This window comes from Mirounga leonina, unplaced genomic scaffold, assembly GCF_011800145.1.
Source record: "Mirounga leonina isolate KUSES-001 unplaced genomic scaffold, KU_Mleo_1.0 Mir_115, whole genome shotgun sequence".
In the NCBI taxonomy this organism is placed as follows: Eukaryota; Metazoa; Chordata; class Mammalia; order Carnivora; family Phocidae; genus Mirounga; species Mirounga leonina.
The window spans coordinates 76,527,340-76,549,301 of NW_023270268.1; the positions used below are offsets into that span (position 1 = coordinate 76,527,340).

General features: G+C 40.5%; 1 protein-coding gene across 3 annotated transcripts; it reads left to right on the plus strand.

Annotated features, from left to right (window-relative positions):
• Positions 1-422: 422 nt before the first annotated feature.
• FETUB (fetuin B) lies at positions 423-20,351 on the plus strand. 3 transcript variants are annotated; one of them, XM_034990086.1, is made up of 7 exons: positions 423-916; positions 1,253-1,363; positions 2,855-2,942; positions 4,833-4,996; positions 5,725-5,826; positions 18,920-19,003; positions 19,846-20,351. In XM_034990086.1, the coding sequence occupies exons 1-7, from the start codon at positions 695-697 to the stop codon at positions 20,227-20,229; spliced, it is 1,155 nt and encodes a 384-aa protein (XP_034845977.1). In that variant the 5' UTR covers positions 423-694; the 3' UTR covers positions 20,230-20,351. The 3 variants fall into 3 exon arrangements, with proteins under 3 accessions (XP_034845977.1, XP_034845983.1, XP_034845987.1); XM_034990092.1 differs by lacking the exon at positions 1,253-1,363 and having other exon boundaries at positions 695-916; XM_034990096.1 differs by lacking the exons at positions 1,253-1,363; positions 2,855-2,942 and having other exon boundaries at positions 695-920.
• Positions 20,352-21,962: the final 1,611 nt, after the last annotated feature.

Here is a 21,962-nt window from a genome sequence, read left to right on the forward strand (position 1 = left end):
CACCATTGGGACCGAACACTGGGTTCCAAACTATTAGTGTGGCCCAGTTCATTGGCTGGAGGGCAGGTGCCAGGGGAGAAGGAAAAAGATGACAGCCCACATATTCTGATTCGTGTAGAGCCCTGGACACAAACCAGAATCCAGTCCTGACCTCCTAGGAGCCTTGACCCACGTGTTTATTATGGTTTCTTAGGAAAAGTTTAGGAGGGGCACCTGGGTGGCTCAGTCGGTTAAGCGTCTGCCTTCGGCTCAGGTCATGATCCCAGGGTCCTGGCATCAAGGCCCGCATCGGGCTCTCTTCTCGGCGGGGGGCCTGCTTCTCACTCTCCCACTCCCCCCTGCTTGTGTTCCTGCTCTTGCTATCTCTCTCTGTCAAATAAATAAATAAAATCTTTAAAAAGAAAAAAAAAAGAAAAGGTTAGGAAACAAATTTGCTTACATGACGTGTGAATATGAGATTGCTCCAGGGTCCAAGGTTAGAAACATTGGCAAATCCCATCCAAAGTACTGACTCAGGGAAATCCACAGTTAGAATTCAAGGAGATAAAATGGGACATCGTGTTTCAAAACCTGGTTACCGGTTCAGATTGTGATTATAAAACTGTGCACATTAGCTTTACAGAGAGAGCACTGTGAGCAGCCTGATCCCTATACCTCTATATCCTGACTCATCCTGGAACTTGTTGCCCACAGAATGGGTCTGCTCCTACCCCTGGTGCTCTGCACACTGGCTGCATGCTGCAGGGCTAGATCTCCACCTATGCCACCCCTCCCCTTACATGTCCTCCCCCGTGGCTGCAATGACTCAGATGTTCTGACAGTCGCAGGCTTTGCCCTTCAGGACATCAACAGGGACCGAAAGGATGGCTACATTCTGAGACTCAACCGAGTGAGCGATGTCCGTGAACACAGACAGGCAAGTGACCGTCCCTTATCTTGGGCAGGTGCTTACACAAGCTGAGGAGGCCAACCAGGGGATGGGACCCCAGAGACATGTGTTGGCAGATGCTTTCCAAATTGGAAACCCTGCTAAGAACGTTCCTCTCTTCCCTGCCAGGGTGTGCTACATGCTCTTGTTATTGTGCTAATAGTTATCCTACTCTGACACTTTGTCTAGTGTCCAACAGGTTATCCAAAATCTTCACAAACATCACAGACTTTGGCTCTGCCATAAACCAGAGACTTTTTGGCCAGTCTTTAGGGGTTTCTGCTTCATGTGGGATGCAGTGCATTTCTCAACCCCCTCTCACAGGTTGACCTGGGATCTCTGTTCTATCTCACACTGGACGTGTTGGAGACTGACTGCCATGTACTCACCAGGAAGGCGTGGAAAGACTGTGAGAAGAGGCACCTTCATAGATCGGTAAGTGCTTGTGTCCAGGCACTCTGGAGAAGCTAGGTGTTCTCTGACCTGGGTGAGGATTGCTCAATGTGTACCATCTCTTCATTATAATCTCTTGGGCATGGTGCCCATGTGATTATTCCAATACTGTAGAGTTTAGTTTTAAAAGTTTAATCAAAGGAGTTTCTGAGCGTCCCATGGGGAGTCATGACCCCAGAACTGAAAAGTTGCCCCAAAATTGTTTTCTACCTCCAAGACCCTCCTATAGGCTCTGAGCTAGTATTTGAATTGTGAGAAAAAAGATTTGAGATGTAGTGCTCTGGATGTGTGTCTAAGGAAGACTATAGAAGCAATGGAGAGAGGGCTTCTTTCTTGGTTTTATTTTGCTTTGTTTCAGTGAACACTGATACAGAATGTGAGGCTGGGGAGAGGGAAGGCTTACAGCATGGGAGCTCCCAGAGGTGCCATAGAAGGATTTCCTGGAATCATAGAACCTAAAAGGCCTCAGAATTCAAGCTTTTAAAGGCGACTATTGAAGAAGCTCAAAAATAACAGAGTCAGCTGTGTTTTGATTCTCAATTATCCTGAGGTTATGTCCATTCATATGAAACTTTATATTTTGAGTGCAGAACTGTGTTTAGAAATAAACTATGTGATCGAGATATCTTTTCTAGTCATTCAACCAAATTTGTCAAATTGCACCTATCTGGTTTTGAAGAGCAGAGTACTTTGCTCTTTGTATTTGTTACAGTGATACTATAGATGCTTTAATATATACCCTAAGAAGTGTATGCTGATTCCAACAGGATAGAAGTTTATTTCTCACTCATGTAAAGTTCAGAATAGAAACTCCTGATCAAGAGGGGGCTTTCCTCCAGAAGTGACCTGGAGCCCCACATGCCTTCCACGTTGTGGTTCTCGACAGCCACCTTCAACCCGTGGTTTCTATGACTGCCATGCTTATTTGCATCAGGCTATGGCAAGAGAAAGAGCGTGGTGGACAGCTCACATGGAGAAAACTTCATGGGCCACCTGGAAATGGTTACAATCACTTCTCACCTCCCTGTGGTTGCAACTCAATTATACAGTCACACCTAATCTGGAAGGAGGCTGGGGAATGTAGACTCGCTGTGTCTCAGAAGAAGGTTGACTATTTGTTGATTTGCTGGCAGTTTCTCATACCCCAAACCGCCAAAACTGACTTTAGTTTTTCATTATTTAAAAAGAAAGTGTCCAGGGGCACCTGAGTGACACAGTCAGTTAAGTGTCCGGCTCTTGGTTTCGGCTCAGGTCGGTGATCTCAGGGTCGTGAGATCGAGCCCTGTGTCAGACTCTGCACTCAGCGTGGAGTCTGCTGGAGATTCTCTCTCTCCCTCGCCCTCTGCCCCTCCTCTCTCTCTCTCTCAAATAAATAAATCTTAAAAAATAAAATGTCCAATCTAATTTTGGGGATATTTTTAAAAGTCAGAGTTTTTGTTCCACCATTTCATAAAATGTGTGTGTTTGTTCCAGGTTTATGGTCAATGCAAAGCAATATTTTATGTAAACATGCCAGCAAGGATTCTCTACTTACCTGCTTATAACTGTACTCTTCGCCCAGGTAAGAGAGCACTCTGATTTTGTTCATTTTAATAAAATATGGAAAAAGAACATTAAATAGGGCTATGCCTAGCGTATACGGGGTTCTCCCATCCTTACTTCCTATTCATACTAAGGCCATGTTCTTCTATCCAGTATTTGCCTCTCCTATAAGTTCAATTTGTACCACTCCTCTTCACAAGCAATCTTCTTAAATAACCTGCTTAAATCCTTTATTATAGAGGGCTGCATTAAATCCTAAATGTTTAGTCTGATGGAAATGGCTTCATCTCTACTCTGGTCCCCAGGCTCCCTTTCTAGCTCTCTCTGACATTATTTCCCTGACTACATCAACTCTGCACTTTCTGCAACTGGATGGATGCTTCACTATTTTCCAAGCACACACACTACTTTCCGATGTCCACATCTACTGCTTGCCTCCTCCTCTGCTAAGGATGCCCTCACCCGACACCCTCTGCCCTTAGAACTTACATTCTTTGAGGACCTTGCCAATGTTGCTTCTTCCGTCACGTTCTCTATTCCAGAAAGGAAAGGTGCTCACCTGTTCTCATTCCTATACAGATTTAGCCTAACCACAGAACAGAGACAACGTGCTGCCTTGATTTGGGTCGCCTATCTTCTATCGAGCAGAACATGTATTCCTTCTTCTTGCCTGCCAAAGCCCTCCCTCCGTTCCTATTAAGTGTAAGGAGTCCGTAGTACTGTTGAATAAATGAACTAAGAATGAGGCTGAAACTAATGGCATTTCAAATAGGCACGTGCATTCGTTCTGGATCCTTATTCGGAAAGCAAATATCCAAGGCATGGGAAAATAGGATGTGGCTGCTTGTCAAACTATATGTGAATGTGACTCCCCTGGTGGATCTTGTTCAAGTGCAGATTCTGATTCTAGAGGTGTGGGGTGTTGCCTGAAAGTCTGCATTTCTAATAAGATCCAGGAGATAACAATGTTGCTGGATCCTTTGGGAGATAAAGCAACAGAGCAAATATTAGCCACCGTTTAAGCTTCCTGGTTGTGAAGATGAGTCTTCATAAATGAACCAGAGAACAACCAACAAGACAGATTGGGATTTAAATGGAAGTCATAGGTGACAGAGGTATGGGAGGTCAGGAAGAGACCTGTGGGGACGATGGTGCCAGGAGTGATAAGCTATGGAAACTGCCTCACAGTATGCCCCCAAACATGCAAATAAGCATGCAATTGATCAAAACAATGTATTTGCTCTACAGAAATAACTTCCAGAAAAGTTCCCTGGCCTGACTTTCACAGGACTTTTGCCACCCCCAGCTCCTCCCAATCAGAAATGCTCGCTACACGTTTAGCATAATTATTCTATCCAGTCACACAGTGATTTGACCAGTATTTGTTTTCTGGCCCGCCTGTATTTTCTAACTGGGGAGGGTGTGCTTACCTGCTGTATGTCATTCAATAAGCATTTGCTAAGCGCTTACAATGCATTAGACGTTAATGTTATGTGTTGGAGACTAAAAGGTGAATAAGACATGACACTAATGAAATCCCAACATTTTAAGACACTCAGTCCGCCGGGCAGAGGCAATGATGGTAGCAGATACTGAGCTAACTGGGGGAAAGGTTTTATATCAATATAACACACATATATTTTTGGATGCAATTCCTGGGGTAAATACCTTTGTGTGAGGTGAAAAAATCTTGCTTTGATTTTTTTTTTTTTTGAATTATGAAAGTAGTACGCACTCATTGCAGAAAACTCTCTGCTGACAGCTTTCTTTCTAGATAATGTCTTTTCCATTCATTCCATCCTTGCCAAAATGATTTTTTTCGATCTCTGCCTCTGTTGTGGACGTATGATTTCTGGGATTAAAAATCATTAAGGAGTTTCATTTTTAAACTTCTCTTTGGCATCAACAGTTTCTCAAAGAAAGATTCACAGAATGTGCCCTGACTGCCCCAGAGCCACTGACCTGTCAGATCCCAAGGTTCTGGAAGCTGCCCTTGAATCTCTTGCAAAATACAACAGTGAGAGCACCTCAAAGCAGTATTCTCTCGTCCAAGTCACCCAGGCTTCTAGCCAGGTGAGGCTGAAGTGTCATTACACCAACAATGTGTCTCATAACTGTTACTGTCAGTTCCTAAGCTGAGAGGTGAATATCAAGGCATTCCTTTTAATTTGAACAGAAAAGCCTTTTCTTTATTCCCTACTTGGGTAGACCTGATATACATTCAGTCATGTTTCAGTGTCTGAGTTATGCCATGGGATTTCCACGAGAGTTGTGGGACTCCATTTTACTTCATTGGCCTTAAGGTGAGAAGGGAAATAGACTCATAGTCTCCTTGGTTATTCACTATTTGCTGCTACATTCTCATATTTAATTGACCATGGACCATTTAGCAAGTCAATTTCTGCTTCATCTTAAGGCCTGGAATGGATTGTGAGTTTTACAGATTAGGGAAAATGAAGGCTCATTTGTATTTGGATGATGTTGAATCTATTATATAGAGAAAAGCTAATCTAAAAACTAATCTATGGGAGGAAAAATCAGCTCACCCAAGGGAAGGTTTTTAGAGCTCTTTCAAATCCTTAAGAAGGGAAGAAAAGTATGGTGATTATGTTTTTTAAATGACAAAATCACAGTGCATGCTTTGATCTTGGTGGGGAGTATAGGGACAGTAGGAGTCCTGTGTTGACAATGACTTTGACTGAGGACGTTTGGTTCTCCTAAATAAAATGCTGCCAAACCTGAATTATTTCTCCATATAGTAAGATTTGATTTTTTATTTCTCAACTCTCATCTCATACCAGTGGGTGTTTGGCCTTTCCTACTTTGTGGAATACTTAATCAGAGAGTCACCATGTACCAAATCCCAAGCCAGCAGCTGTGCCCTTCAGCCCCATGACTCCGAGGTAAGTGTTCCTAAATGTCTTCATAATTTAAGATTTTTGTGTTCACAAGTCATCTATCGATACTCATTGAGCATAAATTATTACATGAGGTGTTATAATGCATGAGATGCTTTTCTTCCCCTTAAGGAACAACTGACTAAATAGAGATTGTGCGGGCTCAGATGCAATTATAAAGGATTTTATTTTATCATAACTGCAATTTTCATCAGCAATATGATGGCTTTGCAAAAAAAAAAAATTAATCATAGGACACTGTAAAACATAGACGAATCTTCTCAGTGGTTTGTGATGGGTCCTGCTTCTATCTGAACAAATCCAGTTACATTTGGAATACAGCATGGTATTCCATTCCTCGGACCACTCTGTTAGAAGGACAAAGAATTCAAAGAGGGCTTCTTTCAAAGAATGCATTCAAGATGTGCAGGGCACCTTGAAACTTGAAACACATCTGGTGGGAAATGTCAATGGACACAATGTCTTGTAGCCCAATTGGGCAAAATGAATCAAAGAGCTTTTTTCTCCTTATTTACTTACTTACACTAACAGCTTCATTAAGTATAATTCACACATCATAAAATTCACCATTTAAGGTATACAATCCAGTGTTTTTTTTCTCTTTTTCCTTTTAGTAGATTCACAGACTTGTGCCACCATCACCACTATGTAATTTTAGAATATTTTCATCAGCCCAAAAAGAAGCCCCTCACCCAAGCCCCTGGAGAATGCAGATTAGCATAAATAGATTAAATAGATTAATTTATTGTCTTTATGATTTTGTCTTCTTTTGGACATTCCATATAATGGAATCATGCTGTGTATGGCCTTTTGTGTCTGCTTTTTTCACTTAAGATAATGTTTTCAAGGTTTATCTGTGTTGTAGCATGGATCAGAGCTTCATTCCTTTTTATGGCCAAATAATATTTCATTGCATGGATGCACCATGTACTGTTTACTCATCCATTAGTCAATGGATATTTGGGTTGTATACAAGTTTTTATGTATACTGTGTTTTCATTTCTCCTGTATATATAGTTTGAAGTGGGATTGCTGGGTCACACTTTATGTTTAACCTTTTGACTAACTGCCAAACTGTTTTCCAAAGTGACTGCACCAGTTTTATAATCCCATCTGCAACATATGAGGGTTTCGATTTCTCCACATTTTTGCTCATACTTATTATTATCGTTAGCTGTCTTTTTATTATACCTATCTTATTGAGGATGAAGTGGTATCTCATTTTGGTTGTTACTTGCATTTTCCTCATGGCTAATGATGTTAAGCATTTTTAATGTACTTATTGGCCATTATCGTGTATATATTCTTTGGAGAAATGTCTCTTCAGATCCTTTGACTATTTCAAAATTGGACTATTTATTTTCTTATTGTTGAATTGTAGGAGTTCTTTACATATTCTAGAGACAATCCCTTAATCACATATATGACTGCAAATATTTTCTCTCATTCTCTGGGTTGTCTATTCGTTTTCTTTTCTTTTCTTTTTTTAAGATTTTTATTTATTTGCCAGAGAAAGACACACAGAGAGAGGGAACACAAGCAGGGGGAGTGGGAGAGGGAGAAGCAGGCTTCCCACTGAGCAGGGAGCCCGATGCGGGGCTCGATCCCAGGACCCTGGGATCATGACCTGAGCCTAAGGCAGGCGCTTAATAACTGAGCCACTGGGGCGCCCCATCTATTCATTTTCTTAATGATGTTCTTTGAAGTATAAAAGTTGTACATTCAAATGTACATTGTATATTCTACTGTATATATTTTTAAAAATTGAAATACATGTTTTTCTAGTTTTCTTAATAATTACACACTTTAAAAATAATTAAATACTTAATAATTACATACTTTAAAGATCTAATACCAACCTGCAACAAAAAAATGACATTTTTAGTAAAAAAAAAAAAGTTTTTAATTTCCATGACGTCCCTCTTATTTATTTTTGTTCTCATTGAATGTGCATTTGGAGTCATCTCTAAGAAATCGTTGCCTAATCCAAGATCACTAAGATTTACTCCTATGTATTCTTCAAAGAGTTTTGTAGTTTTAGCTCTTATGTTTAGGTTTGTGACCCATACTGAGTCAATTTTTGTATATTGTGTGAGGTAGGAGGTTCAGCTTCATTCTTTTGCATGTGGATGTCCATTTGTCCTGGAATTATTTGTTGAAAAAAACAATCATTTTTCCCCATTTGAGTGTCTTGGCATACTTCTTGAAGATCACTTGACCATAAATGTCAAGGTTTATTTCTGTACTCTCAATTTTATTCCATGGATCTATGTAACTATCCTTACGCCACTACTTCACTATCTTGAATACTATAGCTTTGTGGCAAATTTTGAAATTGGGATGTGTGAGTCCTCCTATTTTGTTCTTTTTTATTCAAAATTATTTGGGTATTCTGGATCCCTTGCATTTTCATAATAATCTTAGGATCAGCTTGTCATTTTCTATTTCTATTTTAAAAAGGTAGTTAGAAATGTGATAAGAATTGCACTGAATCTGTAGACCAATGTGAGACATATTGTCATCTTAACAATAATAAGTCTTTCAGTCCATGAATATGGATTGTCTTTCCTTTTGTTTAGGACTCACTCAATTTCCTTCAACAATGTTTTGTAGTTTTCCATGTTCAAAACTCATTTATTTGTATATCTAAATATCTTACTCTCTTTGCTGTTAAAATAATGTATTTGTTTCCTTAATTTTATTTTTGAATCGTTTCCTGTATAGAAATACAATTGATTTTTGCATATTGATCTTGCATCCTGTAAACTTGCTGGACTCATTTACTCTTTCTAATAGTTTTCTAGTAGATTCCTTAGGACTTTCTACATACAAGATCATGTCATCTGCAATTAGAGATAGCTTTACTTCTTCCTTTCCAATCTGCATGCCTTTTAATTCTTTTTCTTGCCGAATTTCCCTGGCTAGGACTTCCAGTACAATATTGAACAGAGGTGGGAAGAGTAGACATCCTTATCTTATTCCTGGGGAAAACATTGAGTATTTCATCATTGAATATGATGTTAACTGTAGGTTTTTCATGGATGCCCTCTATTAAATTGAAAAAGTTCTATTTCTAATTTCTGAATGATTTTTAATCAAGAAACAGTGTTAATCAAATTCTTTTTCTGAGTTAATGAGATAACCATGTTTTTTTTTCTCCTTTATTATTATTGTATATAACAATGATTGACTCTTGTATGTTAAAATAATCTTGGGGGCACCTGGGTGGCTCAGTCAGTTAAGCATCTGCCTTTGGCTCAGGTCATGATCCCAGGGTCCTGGGATCAAGCCCCATGTCAGGCTCTCTGCTCAGCAGGAACATGCTTCTCCTTTTGCGTGCCACTCCCCCCCCGCCCCCCCCACTTGTACTCTCTCTTTGTCAAATAAATAAATAAAATCTTTTTAAAAAATAAATAAAAATAAAATAATCTTGCACTTTGGAGATGAATCCCAATTGGTCACGGTATGTAATCCTTTTTATGAGTTGCTAAATTCAATTTGCCAGTATTTTTTTATAAGATTTTTCATTTATATTCATGAGATATTAATCTATAGTTTTCTTGTATTGTCTCTGCTTGATTTTCACCTGAGTTTAATATTGGCCTCACAGAATGAGTTGGGAAAATTCCCTTCTCTTCTATTTTATTTTGGGAGAGTTTGCTAAGGATTGGTGTTCATTTTCCTTTAAATGGTAGAATTCACCAGTGGGCCTGAGCTTGTCTTTGTGAGAAGTTTGGGGTTTTCAAAAAATTATTATTAACAATTCAATCTTTTTACTTCTTATAGTTCTATTCAGATTTTCTATTTCTTCTTAAGTTTTGGTAGTTTGTGTCTTCCTAGGAATCTGTCCATTTTATCCAAGTTACCTAATTTCTCAGTATACAGGAAGATGTTCATAGTATTCCCTTCTTATTTCTGAAAGATTGGAAGTGATGTCCCCTCTTTAATTCCAATTTTAGTAATATGAGTCATTTTTTTCTTGGTCAGTCTAGCTAAAGTTTTGTCATTTTTGTTGATCTTTTCAAATAATCAACTTGCAGTTTTATTTTCCATTTTTTAATCATCTAGTTCATTTATTTCCTCTGTGCTCTTTATTATGGCCTTCTTTTTGCTTGCTTTGGGATGAGGTTTTTTTCCTCCCTGTTTCTTAAAGTAGAAGGTTATGTAAATGATATGCAATTTTGTTTTTCTTTTTTAACAATAGCATTTACATCTACAAATTTCCTTCTAAGCAGTGCTTTAGCTAATCTCATACGTTGTGCATGTTTTGTTTTGGTTTCATTCATCTCAAAGTATTTTCTAGTTTTCTTTGTGATTACTTCTTTGACCACTTGGCTATATAGGAGTATGTCATCTAATATTTGCAAAATTCCCCAATTTTTTTTTAATCCATTTCCAATTTCATTCCATTGTGGTTGGAGAATATGCTCCATATGATCTCAAGTCTTTTAAATCTACTGAAGTTTGTTTTAAAATTTAACATAAGGTATATCCTAGAAAATGTTCCATGTACACTTGAGAAGAGTGTATATTCTACTCTCATTAGGTGGAGCATTCTGTAATGATTGGTTTATAGGGTCTTCTATTTCCTTGTTGATGTTATGTATAGTTGTTCTATCCATTACTAAAAGTGAGGTTTCCAACTATTATTGTTGACTTGTCTTTATCTCCTTCGAATTCTGTCAGTTTTGCTTATGTTCTTTGGGGCTCTGTTGTTAGGTACATATATATTTATAGTTGTTGTGTCTTCCTAATAAATTGGCCTTTTTATCATTATAAAGTGTTTTTCCTTGTCTCTACCAACAATTTTTTCTTAGAGTCAATTTTGTCTGATATTTGTATAGCCATTCCAGCTTTCTTTTGGTTACTGTTTGCATTATATATTTTTTTCCATCCTTTTACTTTCAACCTATGTGCATCTTTGAATCTAAAGTGTGTGTCTCAAAAGCCTTGTATAATTATTCAAGTGAATTTTCTCAAGGAATAATTGGGAAACCATTTTCACCCTATTCTGTAGGATCTCTTCTTCTTGCTTATCAATAACATCGTGGGCAGATCCCATAGCTTTCTGGTCATTTTCAATAATAAGAACAATTTCACTTAGGTAATTAAGATTCACTTGCAGGTCTGAAAAAAATCTGTTCAATCAATTCTGAATCAAAACTTGTATCTTATATCCAATGCAAAGCTTTTCTCTCTCTCCATAGCTTCAACCTAACTCAGAGTTTAGGACTTGCTGCGAGAAAGGGGGTCAAGGTCTAGTCTTTCACTCTTTCTCCCTCTTCTGTAATCTTTTGCTTAATTCTTGCTCTTCCAAGTTCCAAGAAGAATGAAAGAGGAGAAGAAAGAAGAGTACAAAGTCTTTTTTATATAACTGCAGTTGTAGTTTTCTCTTGGTCTACCCTGGCCCTCCATAAGACAGGTTCCAGTGCTGGTTCTCTCAGGTGGTACAGGTGTTGGTTCATCCTGGGGTCCTTTCCTGGCAGGATGATATATTCTCTAGCTGAGTCCTTGGAACCATTCCTTCTCAGATTCAGCCCCCACAGATTTTCACTATCACATGCCCCTTCTCTGGAAGATTGTCCATTGGGTAGGTACTTTCAAAAAAGCCTTACCTATGGCATTTGCTTGTCCCAAGGAATTCACACATTTTTACTATTCCAAACAGTGGAAACAGTGTTCCCTTTCCTGCCCCTTCTCCTTACACTACCATAGTAGACTCTTTTAGCCAAGACACTGCCTTCAGAATGCTCTGAGAGAGAAGCAGATACCAATCTTCATAGCCCATACATCCCCAAACTCTAGGGTTCACATGTTAAGCTTGCTCACAAACTCCCTCTTTGTGGTTCACCCTAGATTCAGCATGAATTAGAGTAGCTCAGCAAATCCTAGTCAGAGTGGGAGTAGCCAGGCTCTACTTGGTACAGGTAACTGCAGTCTCTCCAGAAGGTTCTCTTAGAGAGTGTCCCCTATATGATTTGGTGAAGAATTGGAGAAGGAAGAGGCTGAAGCCCCATTCTCCAAGGACTTTCCAATTGGACATGGGTGATACAGTAATATTCAGGCAGTCTGTTTAGCCACATTTTAGTAAAGTCCATGTGAATATTCTTAAGAGTTCTTCTTTAGAAATTGAGGCAGCATTTTATTACAATATTCTATCTGCACTTGAATATATGTACACTCTATGATTCTAAAATTCCTCTTCTAGGAATTTACACTGAGAAAGTAACTAAGAACTTGTTAAATAATGCAGAGGAATATTAGTTAGTGATTATAAAGAAGATCACAGAAGACTATTTAATGCCATTAAAGGATTTTTACAATAGATTATTAAGTGATGAGAGAGTTATAAAATAATATATGTAATATAATCCTATTTATCTAGAAGAAAAATATATATGCATAGGAAAAAAGGTTAGAAGAAAAGAAATCAAATCATTGTGGGAAACAGTTACCTTTCATGCAAGTACAGGTCTTTTTGTTTTCTTTTTGTTTATCCATATTCTAAATACTTATATTTGTATTAAGAAAACAAAATTATTTTATTTCTAAATAGAAGTTGAAGGAGCTGAGAGGAATTTTGTCTGAGAAAGGAAAACTCAGGTGGAACATACACAAAAGGCCACTACTATGTGAGAGATGAGAACAGGTTTTCAAAATGACCCAAAGGAAGAAGAACAGGAGGTAGATGTTCTATAGACACAGATTTCTGCTCAATACAAAGAATTTTCTAATGGTTTGTTCCTCAAGAAATCCTGAGTTTAGGGGCCCCTGGGTGGCTTAGCTGGTTAAATGTCCAACTCTTGATCTCAGCTCAGGTTTTGATCTCGTGGTTGTGAGTTCAACCCTGGCATTGGGCTCTGCACTGGGCATGGAGCCTACTTAAAAAATAAAAATAAGTTTAAAAAGTAAATCCTGGGGAGGGGGGAGGAAAGTTGGCGGAGGAGTAGGGGACCCTATTTCAACTGGTCCCCGGAATTGAGCTGGATATCTACCAGACCACTCTGAGCACCCACAAAACCAGCCTGAGATGTAAGAAGATCTGGATCTCTATAAACAGAATATTGCAGGTGGTTGGTTTTGAGGTAGGAAGCAGAGAGCCGTGATTCCACGGGCAGATATCGGAGGATAAAGGGAGGTGGGAGGGTGCCTGGACGTAGGGATCCTACACCGCCAGTGAGTGACAGCCTCGTGCGCTGCGGATGGGGCACAGTCTCACAGACCAGTAGCAGCGGGGAAAGGACTTTAGGGCAGCCCCTGGGGCGGAAACCCAGAGCGGCTGGTCCCGCGTGCGAACTGGGAATGGCTGGTGGTTTTAGAAGCACAAAGGGCAGAGATGTGCCCCGACCTGGAGGCAGGACAGGGAGCGCTGCGGAGGGGCGCACAACCCAGGCCGCTGCAGTTTATAGCAGCACGGACAGAAACGGAGACAGTGTGGCCTGGAGAGCTCACTGAAGAACAGACTGCGGTCTCTCTGCTCTGAGGCAGAGGGTTGGAAACGGTCTCTTGTGCTCTGACTCGCGGAAGAGACGTGGAAAGCCACCAGGGAAAGGCACCAGAGAACAAAAGCCCCAAAGACTGATTCCCACTGAGCCCACCCCCCGCCACAGGGGTGCAGGGCAACTCCGCCCAAACAGGGTTGCCTGAGTAACAGCGCAGCAGGCCCCTCCTGCAGAAGACAGGCTGGGAAAACAAGAAGCCAGAAACCCTAAGGTCCCAAGAAAACAGGTGCATCTTGCTTGGGTTCTGGTCAATAATTTGGACTCTATACATTCCCTCCAAACACCCATCAACAGAATGACTAGGAGGAGGAGCCCCCAAAACAGAAAAGACTCAGAGATTATGACTTCTGCTGCAGATTTACAAATGGATGCAGCTACAACCAAGATGTCGGAGACGGAATTCAGGCTAGCAATTGTGAAGACAATGGCTAGAATGGAGAAATCAATTAATGGCAACATAGAGTCTCTAAGGGCAAAAATGAAAGATGAATTGGCAGAACTTAAGAATGCTATCAATGAGATCCAATCCAATCCAGATAATCTAACAGCTAGGGTAACTGAGGCAGAAGAGAGAATAAGCAACCTGGAGGACAATATAATAGATAAAAAGGGAAAAGAGGAGGCCAGGGAAAAACAACTCAGAATCCATGAAAATAGAATCAGAGAAATAAGTGACACCATGTAGCGTTCCAATGTCAGAAAAATTGGAATCTCGGAGGGAGTGGAGAGAGAGAGGGGACTAGAAGATGTTTTGAGCAAATCGTAGCTGAGAACTTCCCTAATCTGGGGAATGAAACAAACATTCGCGCCCTAGAGACAGAGAGGACCCCTCCTAAGATCAAGGAAAACAGGCCAACACCCCGGCATGTAATAGTAAAACTTGCAAATCTTAGAATCAAGGAAACCATCTTAAGGGCAGTTAGCGGGAAGAGATTCCTTACGTACAGAGGGAGGAACATCAGAATAACATCAGATCTATCCACAGAGACCTGGCAAGCCAGAAAGGCCTGGCAAGACATATTCAGGGTACTAAAGGAGAAGAACATGCAGCCAAGAATACTTTACCCGGCAAGGCTTTCATTTAGAATGGATGGAGAGATGCAGAGCTTCCACGACTGGCAGAAACTGAAAGAATATGTGACCACTAAGCCGGCCCTGCAAGAAATATTAAGGGGGGTTCTATAAAAGGAGAAAGACCCCAAGAGTGATATACAACAGAAATTTACAGGGACAATCTATAAAAACAACGTCTTCACAGGCAACATGATGACAATTAATTCATATCTTTCAATAATCACTCTCAACATGAATGGCCTAAACGCTCCCATAAAATGGCACAGGCTTGCAGATTGGATAAAAAGACAGGATCCATCCATATGCTGTCTACAAGAAACTCATTTTGAACCTAAAGATACATCCAGACTGAAAGTGAAGGGATGGAGATCCATCTTCCATGCCAGCGGACCTCAAAAGAAAGCTGGGGTAGCAATTCTTATATCAGACAAATTAGATTTTAAACTAAAGTCTGTAATTAGAGACACAGAAGGACACTATATCATTCTTAAAGGGTCTATCCAACAAGAAGATCTAACAATTGTAAATATCTATGCCCCCAACATGGGAGCAGCCATCTACATAAGCCAACTGTTAACCAAAATAAAAAGTCATATTGATAACAATACGTTAATTGTAGGAGACCTCAATACTCCACTCTCAGCAATGGACAGATCATCTAAGCAGAAAATCACCAAGGAAACAAGAGCTTTGAATGATACATTGGACCAGATGGACCTCATAGATATTTACAGAACATTCCACCCTAAAACAACAGAATACTCATTCTTCTCGAGCGCACATGGAACTTTCTCCAGAATACACCACATACTGGGTCACAAATCAGGTCTCAACCGATACCAAAAGATTGAGATTATTCCCTGCATATTCTCAGACCACAATGCTTTAAAACTGGAACTCAATCACAAGAAAAAAATTGGCAGAAATTCAAACACTTGGAATCTAAAGACCACTCTGCCCAAGAATGTTTGGGTCAACCTGGAAATCAAAGAAGAACTTAAACAATTCATGGAAATCAATGAGAACGAAAACACATCGGTCCAAAACCTATGGGATACTGCAAAGGCGGTCCTAAGGGGGAAATACATAGCCATCCAAGCCTCACTCAAAAAAATAGAAAAATCCTGAATTCACCAACTAACTCTACACCTTAAAGAACTAGAGAAAAGGCAACAAATGATGCTCATGCATCAGAAGAGAAATAATTAAAATTAAAGCAGAGATCAACCAGAAACACAGTAGATCAGATCAACGAAACTAGAAGTTGGTTCTTTGAAAGAATTAATAAGATCGATAAACCACTGGCCAGACTTATCCAAAAGAAAAGAGAAAGGACCCAAATTAATAAAATTATGAATGAAAGGGGAGAGATCATGACTAACACCAAGGAAACAGAAACAATTATTAGAAATTATTATCAACAACTATATGCCAATAAACTGAGCAATCTGGATGAAATGGAGGCCTTCCCGGAAACCTATAAGCTGCCAAGACTGAAACAGGAAGAAACTGACAACCTGAATAGGCCAATAACCAGTAACGAGATTGAAGCAGTGATCCAAAACCTCCCAGAAAACAAGAGTCCAGGGCCTGATGGATTCCCTGGGGAATTCTACCAAACATTCAAAGAAGAAATAATACCTATTCTACTGAAGCTGTTTCAAAAAATAGAAACAGAAGGAAAACTTCCAAACTCATTCTTTGAGGCCAGCATTATCTTAATCCCCAAACCAGGCAAAGACCCCATCAAAAAGGAGAATTTCAGACCGATATCCCTGATAAATATGGATTCCAAACTCCTCAACAAAATCCTAGCTAATAGGATCCAACAATACATTAAAAGGATCATCCACCACGACCAAGTGGGATTTATCCCCGGATGCAAGGGTGGTTCAACATTCGCAAATCAATCAATGTGATAGAACACATTAATAAGAGGAGGGAGAAGAACCATATGGTCCTCTCAATTGATGCAGAAAAAGCATTTGACAAAATACAACATCCTTTCCTGATTAAAACTCTTCAGAGTATAGGGATAGAGGGAACATTCCTCAAGTTCATAAAATCCATCTATGAAAAACCCACAGCGAATATCATCCTCAATGGGGAAAAGCTGAGAGCCTTTCCCTTAAGATCAGGAACACGTCAAGGATGCCCACTCTCGCCACTATTGTTCAACATAGTACTAGAAGTCCTAGCAACAGCAATCAGACAACAAAAAGAAATAAAAGGTATTCAAATTGGCAAAGAAGAAGTCAAACTCTCTCTTTCTGCAGACGACATGATACTTTATGTGGAAAACCCAAAAGACTCCACCCCCAAATTACTAGAACTCATACAGCAATTCAGTAATGTGGCAGGATACAAAATCAATGCACAGAAATCAGTTGCTTTCTTATACACTAACAATGCAACTGTAGAAAGAGAAATTAGAGAAACGATTCCATTTACAATAGCACCAAACACCATAAGATACCTCGGAATAAACCTAACCAAAGAGGTAAAGGATCTATACTCTAGGAACTACAGAACACTCATGAAAGAAATTGAAGAAGACACAAAAAGATGGAAAAATATTCCATGCTCATGGATCGGAAGAATAAACATTGTTAAGATGTCTATGCTACCCAGAGCAAGCTATACCTTCAATGCCATCCCGATCAAAATTCCAATGACATTTTTCAAAGTGCCGGAACAGACAATCGTAAAATTTGTATGGAATCAGAAAAGACCCCGAATCGCCAAAGAGATGTTGAAAAAGAAAAACAAAGCTGAGGGCATCACGTTGCCCGATTTCAAGCTATATTACAAAGCCGTGATCACCGAGACAGCATGGTACTGGCACAAAAACAGACATATAGACCAATGGAACAGAATAGAGAACCCAGATATGGACCCCCAACTCTATGGTCAAATAATCTTTGACAAAGCAGGAAAAAACATGCAATGGAAAAAAGACAGTCTCTTCAATAAATGGTGCTGGGAAAATTGGACAGCCACATGCAGAAGAATGAAACTCGACCATTCTCTAACACCATTCACAAAGATAAAGTCAAAATGGATGAAAGACCTCAATGTGAGACACGAATCCATCAAAATCCTAGAGGAGAGCATAGGCAGTAACCTCTTTGCCATCGGCCACAGCAACTTCTTTCAAGATACATCTCCAAAGCCTAGTGAAACAAAAGCAAAAATGAACTTTTGGGACTTCATCAAGATAAAAAGCTTCTGCACAGCAAAGGAAACAACCAACAAAACAAAGAGGCAACCCACAGAATGGGAGAAGATATTTGCAAATGACACTACAGATAAAGGGCTGGTATCCAAGATCTATAAAGAACTTCTCAAACTCGACACCCAAAAAACAAATAATCAAGTCAAAAAGTGGGCAGAAGATATGAAAAGACACTTCTCTGAAGAAGACATACAAATGGCTAACACACACATGAAAAAGTGTTCATCATCATTAGCCATCAGGGAAATCCAAATCAAAACCACACTGAGATACCACCTTCCACCAGTTAGAAGGGCAAAAATGGACAGGGAAAGAAACAACAAATGTTGGAGAGGTTGTGGAGAAAGGGGAACCCTCTTACACTGTTGGTGGGAATGCAAGTTAGTACAGCCACTTTGGAAAACAGTGTGGAGGTTCCTCAAAAATTTAAAAATAGAGCTACCCTGTGACCCAGCAATTGCACTACTGGGTATTTACCCCAAAGACACAGATGTAGTGAAAAGAAAGGCCATAGGCACCCCAATGTTCATAGCAGCAATGTCCGCAATAGCCAAAGTGTGGAAAGAGCCGAGATGCCCTTCAACAGATGAATGGATAAAGAAGATGTGGTCCATATATACAATGGAATATTGTTCAGCCATCAGAAAGGATGAATACCCAACCTTTACATCAACATGGATGGAACTGGAGGAGATTATGCTAAGTGAAATAAGTCAAGCAGAGAAAGTCAATTATCATATGGTTTCACTTATTTGTGGAACATAAGGAATAGCATGGAGGACACTAGGAGAAGGAAGGGAAAAATGAGGGTGGGGGGAATTGGAGGGAGAGATGAACCATGAGAGACTATGGACTCTGAGAAACAGGGATAGAGGGGAGGGGGAAGGGGGGATTGGTTAGCCCAGGGGTGGGTATTCAGGAGGGCACATACTGCATGGAGCACTGGGGGTTGTACAAAAACAATGAATCGTGGATTACTGCATTGAAAACTAGTGGTGTATTGTATGGTGAGTAACATAATATAATAAAATTTTTAAAAAAAGTAAATCCTGAGTTTCACATCTTTGGAGGAAATTTAGCCTAGTTTGGGTGATTATTTGGTAAAAATGATCTAGAGAGAATTGGCTCAGAGCCTACCCATAACATGGTAGGAACATAAAAATGTTGATTGGCTGTGTGTCTACACAAGCAGAAAGCAAGTTGATTTCCATTTATAATCACTGATAATCATAATACTCACAGGATGTTGTATTTTCTCTGTTTTTAGCCTGTTGGTCTTTGCAAAGGTTCTGTGACTGATCGAGAAATAGAAAAGTTTGTCTCCGTGACTTGTGACTTCTTTGAACAACAGGTATTTTTCAATCTAATTGTTTGTCTTCTCATGAAGAAGAGAGCAGATAATCTAAATCCTAACCACCCTCTCCTTTTAATTTCCTAAAATCTGTGATCACCACTTTATTCAGGTTGCCCCAAGGTCACACCCACAGGGCGGCTGGTTAAAGACCGGTCAGACTTTTTTTTCTTTCCCAGGTACAATGGGGTCCTACAGAATAAGTAAGACTCCTTCAGAAACAGAGATATCATAGCTCGGATGGCTCAGGCCTCTGAAACATTAAATCCAGTGTCCCAAAGACCCTTACCCTTTCCAAAAGTTATTGAATGTTTACTACGAGGCAGCCAGCTCTAGTTGAGAGTGTGCTTGAGACAGGCCACCTTGTCCCAGTCCTGCTCTGCCACCCGTGAGGTGTGTGACTCTGGGCAAGTTCTTACCTCTCTGAGTCTTGGTTGCCTTGTCTGTAGAATGGGGTTGCAACACCGACCTTGTTCAGATCCCTGTGGGAAACAATGAGAGAAACCGGATGAAGGGCCCTGTGTGGGGCCTGGCAGTGAATAAGCCCTGAATAAAAGTGGTTATGTCCGCACTACTGGGAGTAGGGTGACAGCGCCCTGGGGACTTGGAAGGAGCCATTTAACCTTTCCAAACCATGGTTCAGCTCTGAATTTGTGAGACTTGCAGTCAAGCTTCTGTTGTCTGCTTTTGCTTTTTAACCCTTTAACCAGCAGTCCATCCCTCTAGGTGGTCTCCCTTGGAGACATTCCATCAAAAAGTCCCAGAACAGCTTAGCTTGGTACTAGTCATGGCAGGAGTCTTTCCCGGGAATGTTCCCCTATTTGAAAATGTTCTTATTTCAGGTTCCTGCCCCTGGAGGGGAAGACCCTGCTGTTAACCAGGGACCTGCGCACCTCCCCGGGCTGGAAGAGTCCCAGCAGAAAATCGTATCCGCTACTCCCAACTTGCCCCCCAAGGCTGTGCCTAAAGGATCTGTCCTATACCTACCCGACTTGGATGATGAGAAGAAGCCCGAGGATGCTGAGGAAAACAGCCCTGTTGAGGCCTTTCCTGTGAAGCTGGATCTCACCACAAATTCTTGGGGAGAAAGCCTGGATGTGTCCTTCCTTTTCCTGGGGCCTGTGGAGGAGAAGCTGGTTGTCCTGCCTTTTCCCAAGAAAGCACAACGCTCTGCTGAGTGCCCAGGACCAGCCCAGCAGGACAACACTCTTATTCTCCCACCATGAGAACCATGGAGGATTCCATGGGGGTGTAGTGCTCTGCAGAAGAAGAGAGGTACTGGGGAAGGGGGGCAGAGAGACAGCTCAAATGTAGAAGAATGACAAATAAAGTATATCTTTTGACTCTTCTTGGTCTCATCATGTTATCTGGAAGTATAAATAATAAGACTACACTGTCTACTTGTACATGGGGCTGTGTCTCTTCTGAACCATCCATGGCCTCATACCGTGGTCTGATGCTCTCTGCCTCCCCTGTCTTCAGTCTCTCCTGCTGTCTACTTGTACATGGGGCTGTGTCTCTTCTGAACCATCCAAGGCCTCATACCGTGGACAGATGCTCTCTGCCTCCCCTGTCTTCAGTCTCTCCTGCTGTACTCTTACTGACTTTTAGCTAAGTCTCTGATATAGGGCCTGCCATACTTAGGAATGCCCTCTTCTTTCTGGGCAAGAGCACACTGTGATTCTTTTGATCAAAATGAGATGAAAATTGAAGGCTATCAAGAGACTGAGATCCATCGGAATGTCATTCTCCCTTTATTCCATAATTTTTTCAACACCAAGTATTGGTCAGATATTGTTTGTACAGCCTTCAATCTGAGGGCGGAATTTTGTGTTGTTTTCTGACCTGTCTGAATAGTCTCTGAGTCCCAGAACTTGATAAACTCACCTATCAATAAGGAGTAGTTGGAAGAGACTGTTGCCTGTGGCCTGTGGTTGAGCCTGGGGAGAACCAAACATTGCTCCAAGTTGGGGAGCTTTCTGACTCCTATAATAGTTTTGCTCAGAGTAGAAATTAAGAGCCTGATAACATTCATCCCCAGTTTTTTTCACTTAAAAAATAATAGATATGTATATAATGTATATTATATACATATAATGTACAGGTATATAATGTATATAAGATATGTATATAATGTATATGTATACACATGTATATGTTTGTGTACATATATTTACACAAATATATGTAATACCTGCATATACATATACACACATGTCTTTTGAAATTTGACAGGTGTTATGGGTTGAATTGTTTCCCCACAATTCATATACTGAAGTCGTAACCTCCAGTATCTCAGAATGTGGTTGTATTTGGATATGTCTTTAAAAAGGTGATTTAGTTAGAATGAAATCATTAGTGTGGGCCCTAATACAACATGGGCCCAGATGAGCCCATGGACCCAGATGAGCACAGAAGTAAGACCATGTGGGGCACAGAGAAAAGGTGGCCAAGGACAGAGGCCTCAGAAGAAAGTAACCTGCTGACAACTTGATCTTGGACTTCCAGCCTCCAGGACTGTGAGGAAGTTAATTTCTGTCGTTTCAGCCACTAAGTTTATGGTACTTTCTTATGGCAGTCCTGGCAAGCTAGTACAACAGGGAATTTGCAGGTATAACTATTGTGCTCCAACCCAGCAGCTGTTTCTTAGAAGAGGTACATAGGCCTTGACAGCATTTAAGAGCATCAGACAATATTCACACACTGTTACTCTTAGCTGCTTCCTATAGGAAGGAAAACGATTAAGTAGGGGCATCATGCCGAGTCTTAGACCCTGTCTCACTCAGAGTCCAACAAGAAACACAATGCATCACTAGCACTGTATTGACCTTGAAGGTTCAATGAAGGAAGGGGAAGAGAACGCACGGCTTGTATGAGCACCCCTAAATCTCAGCAAAACTGGAGAAAAAGCTTATCTTCATCCTGGGAGCCTTCCCATCCCCTGCCTTTCCCTCCACCA